The following is a 6491-nucleotide window of genomic DNA, read 5'->3' as shown; positions in this document are numbered from 1 at the left end:
TGGTGCTGATAAAGACAATCTGATTATTTGAAATAATGTCTAGAGACAAAATACTGACAAAACATATCTGGACTGTTTTTGCACCCCTGCCTATGTTTTGTATAGTAAGCCAAAGTAAGGAATATTTTAGAAATGTGTTGGATCTAAATGGTAGAAGTTCTCTCAGTTTGTGTCCTAAAACTCATTAAAGACATTTTCGCCTGTCATTTCTATCAGCAGTCATCCTCAAGGAGAGCTGAGGCTGCTAATGGACAACACTCCAGTGTCCCGGGAGACCTGCTCAGCAAAAATCTCCAATGGCTGGAAAAACACTTATGGATGCTGCAGGAACAAACATTATGCCCGATTAGTGGATTGACTTAGTCCAAAAAGTCACCTATACGTGGATTACTTACAGTCTCATTTGTTTTACTTGAAATGTTGTTAAAATTGAATTCCTTCTTTGTTTTCATACGTGCAGAAATACCATGGTAGCAGAGACACAGCGGCACACAGAAACAACCAATGTCAGTGTCAAATCTTCTGTCTGCAGAGGAAATCCTGAGAGAGTTTTTGCAGCGTTGACAACTGCCTAAAAGGTTTACTAAAACGCTAACCTTTCACAATAAAAACATCCCCACCTTTTTCTAAAGGATTTAGACCCGTGAAAGGAGTACATTCACTCTGGAAAAAATAATGTCAACATTTCTGCCGAGTCACGTTGCTGAGCCTGGGGCTCTGCTTCACACCACATCAATGAGTTAATGAAAGATATATCCTGAATATCAGTACAAATAATGTCAAAATGTAAAGCTTTAAAATGTATACACCTGAGCAAATTAAACTTGGCCCATGTATTTACACCTGCCATATATGAATATTTCATTACTAATTAGCAGACCATTTAGTCACACGTATTAAGGAAGTGTCTGTCATGATTTGTTTCTTTCCAACTTCATTCTTTGCAAAACTAGTTTTGTGAAAAATTATATATATATATATATATATATATATATATATATATATATATATATATATATATATATTTTGACCTGTTGTTATTCATGAGGCACACTTTAAATTCAAATTCATACCAATCCATTATTCTGATGTCGAAGCATTATATTCTCATCTTCTGATTAATTTCAATGTTACTTAGCTCTGTACCCCTGGCTCAACCTTTCATCCAACATGGCACTGGTAGGCGGTAATTTACATAATCCAAGTCAAGTGATTCATCATAAAACACTTCATCAGATGTAAAACTGAAGAAAGTGAACACTGACAGCAAACATTACCAAAATCTAACAACATGTCAAATGTATGTGCGTAGCATATAGCAAACCCAGATTGTTTAGTAATGTAAATGAACATTCCGCTGTTCCAATAGTTTATTGGTCATCTAATCTCTGTAGTGTATGATGTTGGAAATGTGCTCTTTTCAGATGTATAATACCGAATGTAACAACGGTAGACTAGGCACTACATTCAAATCAAATTATTCTGTCTACTCCAAAAAACACACATGCTACGGCCTACTACTACACTCCATGTGGTCTACTATAAAACAGCCTGGGCATGTGAAACAAACCAAAATTCCATTTCTATATTAGAATTGCATTACTGTATTAAATTGCTCAAGCATGAACTGCTAAGAATTTTGCTTTCCAATTCAATCTTCAGACAAAACAAATCAACAACAGCATCTACAAGCATTGCAGACCACAACACACCTGCCCCAAGATATACCAGAGCATACTAAAGCTGAGATGTTGACTGGAAGCAAACCATGCTTTGTCTGACAAGGCAGAGCAGCTCATGCAATAGCATGCTGTCATGCTGTAGAAGAACTCAGGTACTATGAGTAAGTTACACTGCTCTCCACGGTTCCTTTGACAGGTCTGTTGTGTTATTTAGTAATGTGGAGAGCAGCAGAACAAACGGCAGAGCATTTTCATACAGCTGATAGTGAACACTTTTCACTTTAATGTCATTTATTCTTTTCAAATTATGTATTTGTAAATTCTGAACTCAGACTAAGTGAAGACACTTCAAAAGGCATAATGCTTTATTTCATAGATCATCCATAAACCAATACATTATTAATTGTCATTTGTTCATTCTTTATAAAATTAGGAATTTAGAAACACAACAAAATGTATACATACAAAGGTCATTATTAAGTTGGGTATCTTATTGCATGATTTAGTGACAGACCTTCTGATGCTTAACACATTTGCATATGTACAAACATGAATGATGGGGACAACCAAAGGCTAAAATAAGTTGCATAAAATGTTTCTGAATTTCAGTTTCTTTGAATGTTTTTGGAAAGACTCTTACTCCTTAACTTTAAATCTAAATCAATCTTCACCATGACAGTTAACTCTATTCAGTGAAGAACATGTCATTGCCAAGTTGAGTCCATACTGCGTTAGAAGATACTGAGAGGATGATCTTGGACTTAATATCTTAAAATAAACAACCGCAGAAGTTACCCAAGTTCTCTCTTTCCGGCACAAATGTGGTGACCTTTCTCCAGTGTAGCTGCATAATTAGTTTTCTCCTTGCATACACTGAAATGCCGTGACTTAAAGGTTAACTTCTCCCAGCTGTTGTATGCCAAGGTCTTCGACGCACTGTTTAAATTGAAGGAGAGTTTGATGGCTTTAATCTTTCTAAGCTTTTGTAATTGGATAGTGATGTTAGTTCACAAATTTGTCATATGAATAAGAGTCTAAATTTCAGTTTCTTGTGACGATCCAATTGACTAACCTCAAATGTCTGAGGTGAAATATGTTGACCTAAGCAACAAGTATAAATACGCAACAGCTGACACTAATAAAAGATTAGTTATATATATATATCTGTATGCAAAATAATGGTAGGCAATTCTGGGGCACAGACAAGGCTGACAACTAAAACAACTAAAAGGTGGTTTAAGATGCCGTCTCTGACAATGAATCAAATCTTGGCATGTCAAATCTGTGTGCATGGGTAAAACAAAACAAAAATCCAAATAAGTTATAAATTGAGCCTATGTTCCACTCAACTGAACATTGTTTAAAAAAAAATATATATATATATATACAATCATCAATAACTCAAATCACAATGATGTAGACTGTGCAGTGGTTATTTCAAGTACTTGTCATGATAGCCTGTTTTAGTGCCAATCTGTCTGCATTGCAACCCATGTGACCCACATCTTACCCATGATACCTTACTTAGAGATATGTCAATAATTTGACGTCAGTTGACCTGCTCAGGCGGACAATACAAGACAGCACAGAGGTCACCGACGATGTCTCTTACCATGCCAGTGGTGCTCTTCTGGTGCGGACATCCTAAGCCAAACTCAACAGGGTGCAGGTGGAGGATACACTGGAAGAACGCTCATAGACACTGTTGTTATCATCCAGAATTCCGGACACAAAATGTGTCTTTGAAGTGCTGTGGCATCCGAGGGTGTCGGCCAGTTTGGGGCAGAAGGCCAGAGCCAGCCTTTGGAGGACGAGGTGGAATTTCCTGCGGAAGCTTCGGTTTACCCAGAAGTAGAAGATGCAGTTGAGGAAACCATTGGAGGTCGGCAGCCACACCACCACGAACTCAATCCACTCTGGTGCGCTGCTGCCCGAGACTGCTGTGGGGCAGAAAACCTGGCGATTGAAGTGGAGCAAGTATTCACAGCAGCTTCTGACTGAGAACAGTTGTTAACCTTTTGTTGACCTTTTTTATGAAAGGGTCACAAATAAAACAAACAGTCTCGCTTTCACTGGTTTATGATGATGTCTAGAAAATTGATACATCTATTTTTCAGAGATGCGAGTCTTTCCACTGACAGCAATGATATGAAGCCATCAACATTTATAGTCTAGATACAACAGTACAAAATGAACTGGTAGATTTGGTGGAGTAGAGGCAACCGCTTTACATTGAGGCTCCCTAGCGTTTGGACAGCAGAGCACTTTGAAGTTTAAGTTAAGTCTGTCAGCTTCATTTTGCAGGGATTTTCATCCATATCAGATGAATTACAGCCCTCTTTGGAGAAGGTCTTCACTTCTAAAAATATTCACTGACTCCATTTCCAGTCTCGATTACTACAAGACAGCACGGGGTTGGGGTAAATGAGAAAAAGTCAAAAAAAAGGCCTGAGTCATAAAACTGGCCACGGGTCAGTATATTCATGCCCATAATTACATAAATAACTTTGACAGCTATTTCTATCAGCACAGTCACAGCTGAAATCGATGGAGAAATGAGCAGAGGGGAAATAGCCATTAAATATGTTTAATTGTGAATTAATCTTCCAGTAGATCTTCAAATACTTACTTCTCTATTTTCTTGCTACCTTTGAAACTCTAAGGTTGACTTAAGCATAAATACTGCAATATCAACAAACACATTGACTCTGAACGTTGTCACTTAGATTCAAAAACATTTGACCCAGAACAGCTAAAAGCTAAAAAAGCACGTCATATCCCGTATGTGCCTAAGTAGCCATTGCAGAGTTATTTTACACTTCTTCAGTCATTGTGCAATCAGCTGGGTTGATCTCAGGAGCTTTAGTTCTAAAACTCTAAGCTGCCCTGTATTATTACAGAATCTGGCTTCACAAAAAAATGGTTGCAAGAGCAGTTTCATGTATTTCAAAACAGTTAATGTCTCCAGATATACAACAAAGGGATACAACTATTCTAGAGTTTTCTTCAACATACGACTTCCTCAGATGATTCTGGACAACTTTGTGTTCATTTTGGCTAAATTCGCTTATTTAATGAAATGTGTGAAAATTAGCTCAAAAGTGGTAAATGTGCAGACTGGAGCCAAACAAGATGTTCTCACTATGACCACAGGTAAATGTAAACTGTAAATTTAAACCATGATTGCGAGGGAGTTTTGGTCTGTACAGCCTCCATCTATTCATTATTTATATTCCACCAATATCCAATGAGAAAAAAGGATGCTGTATGTTAAAAGCAATTTTCAATAAGAGTGCCATCAACAGAATTAGGGAAGAAAAAGGAAGTAATCTCTATATTGCATGGCAGGCCCTTTCATTTCTTTTTCAACATCCCCCCCCCTGCACCTCCTGAAAAAAATGTTTATTTCCGCTTATTTATTGCTTACCATTGTAGATCATAGCTGCCATGCAGGGTGTCCAACAGGTGTAGTAGGCTGCCATCACAGGCACAAGCACTCTGGATGCCACATTGTGTCTCCTGCGACGCGCACAGTCGTATTTGCGCAGTTTCAGCCTCTGCCTCTTTGCCGCGCACCACACTCTCAGATTTGCGTATGTCATGATGATGGAGCAGGGGAAAAATATAAAGCATGTCAAGCTTAGGGAGTATCCAACATTTGTGGAGTAGGACGGATTGCAGACCAGGGATGCAGTTGAAAAATGAACCTCGATAATACCGTCTGGAAATGATATTGGCGACAGTAGAAAGGGAGGGAAGCACCAGGCGAACGCGATCAGGAGCAGTGTCCTTTTTCTTGTCATCAGAGATGAATATTGCAGCGGGTAAAACACTGCGACGTACCTCTCCAGGCTTATCGTGGCCAGTGAATACATGCAGGTGGAGTAGACGGTGGCATTGCAAAAGGCCACGACGTGACAAAGCGCATCTGGCCCTTCGGTGTAGTCCTTTAGCAGACTCACCCAGAGATTCAAGGGCATGACCAGCAGTCCAAACGCAGAGTCTGCAGCAGTGAGAGAGAGGAGAAAGTACCGAGAGTTTCTTGACCAGCCAGCCACGGAGGAAGTAATAACCAGGAGAACTGCAATATTTCCCAAAGTGATCATCACGCCCAAAACGATAATAATGCTTACTTTGACGGACCGGTGAGTCAGCTCCTGCAGTCTCTGAGGGTCAACACCTGACAGGGTGGAGTCGGCTGAAGTTGAGAAGTTAAGCGTTGAATACATCTTTTTTTTTTTTTTCTCACAGTGGCATGGTCGCGACCAAAACATAAAGCACGTGAGGCAAACAAATCCGTTGGAAGACGCAAAGGTTTGGGGTTACGCTCGAAAGCAGCACTGCAGCTGCTTGTAGCCGTTTACCTCGACAATCAGAGGCACACCTGGTGCAATTAGGGCTGGGTGGCGACAGTCTCCTCCAAACATTCACTGCAACAGCGTCAACATTTCTTTAACTGCTCAATAATTGCTTTGTAATTTTAACTAATTTTAGAAATTGTATAATTTATTTATATAATAGGTATCTTAGTGGCAGATAATTGTGTGTTGTTTCTACAATAAGATACTTTAAGGCACTCTTGCTGTCGTAGATTATATTGACTCAGCACAATATAATAAAAATACTTTTAAAAAGGCAATTGAGGGATATTATATTTTATGAAAAGTGACATGCTATGAGGAAGACTGAGATTGAAATGCATAGTTAATTTATTGAAAGCTGCAACATTTTTGCAAAGCAGTGTGCATTTGTATTTTTTTTGATTATGACTTATTGATCACAAAGCTGAGTACTAAGTCTAACCTCTCT

At 38.9% G+C, this 6491-nt stretch overlaps 1 protein-coding gene and 1 long non-coding RNA gene across 2 annotated transcripts; one reads left to right on the top strand and one right to left on the bottom strand.

The window, feature by feature from the left end:
* Positions 1–73: 73 nt before the first annotated feature.
* Positions 74–3875, top strand: LOC142969984 (uncharacterized). Its single transcript, XR_012959150.1, has 3 exons — positions 74–578; positions 1663–1834; positions 3402–3875. It is a non-coding gene; the product is annotated as an uncharacterized LOC142969984 (long non-coding RNA).
* Positions 2300–5911, bottom strand: LOC142969983 (adenosine receptor A2b). The gene is made up of 2 exons (XM_076110122.1): positions 5110–5911; positions 2300–3622 (listed from the first exon to the last, which is right to left on the bottom strand). Exons 1-2 carry the CDS (start codon positions 5909–5911, stop codon positions 3327–3329), a joined length of 1098 nt encoding a protein of 365 aa, XP_075966237.1. The 3' UTR covers positions 2300–3326.
* Between the last annotated feature and the right edge of the window lie 580 nt (positions 5912–6491).

Source organism: Anarhichas minor, unplaced genomic scaffold, assembly GCF_050575085.1.
Source record: "Anarhichas minor isolate MPS153535 unplaced genomic scaffold, ASM5057508v1 ptg000042l, whole genome shotgun sequence".
NCBI lineage: Eukaryota > Metazoa > Chordata > Actinopteri > Perciformes > Anarhichadidae > Anarhichas > Anarhichas minor.
Note: the sequence above shows the minus strand (reverse complement) of the source record. Positions and strands in the feature narration are given on the sequence as shown.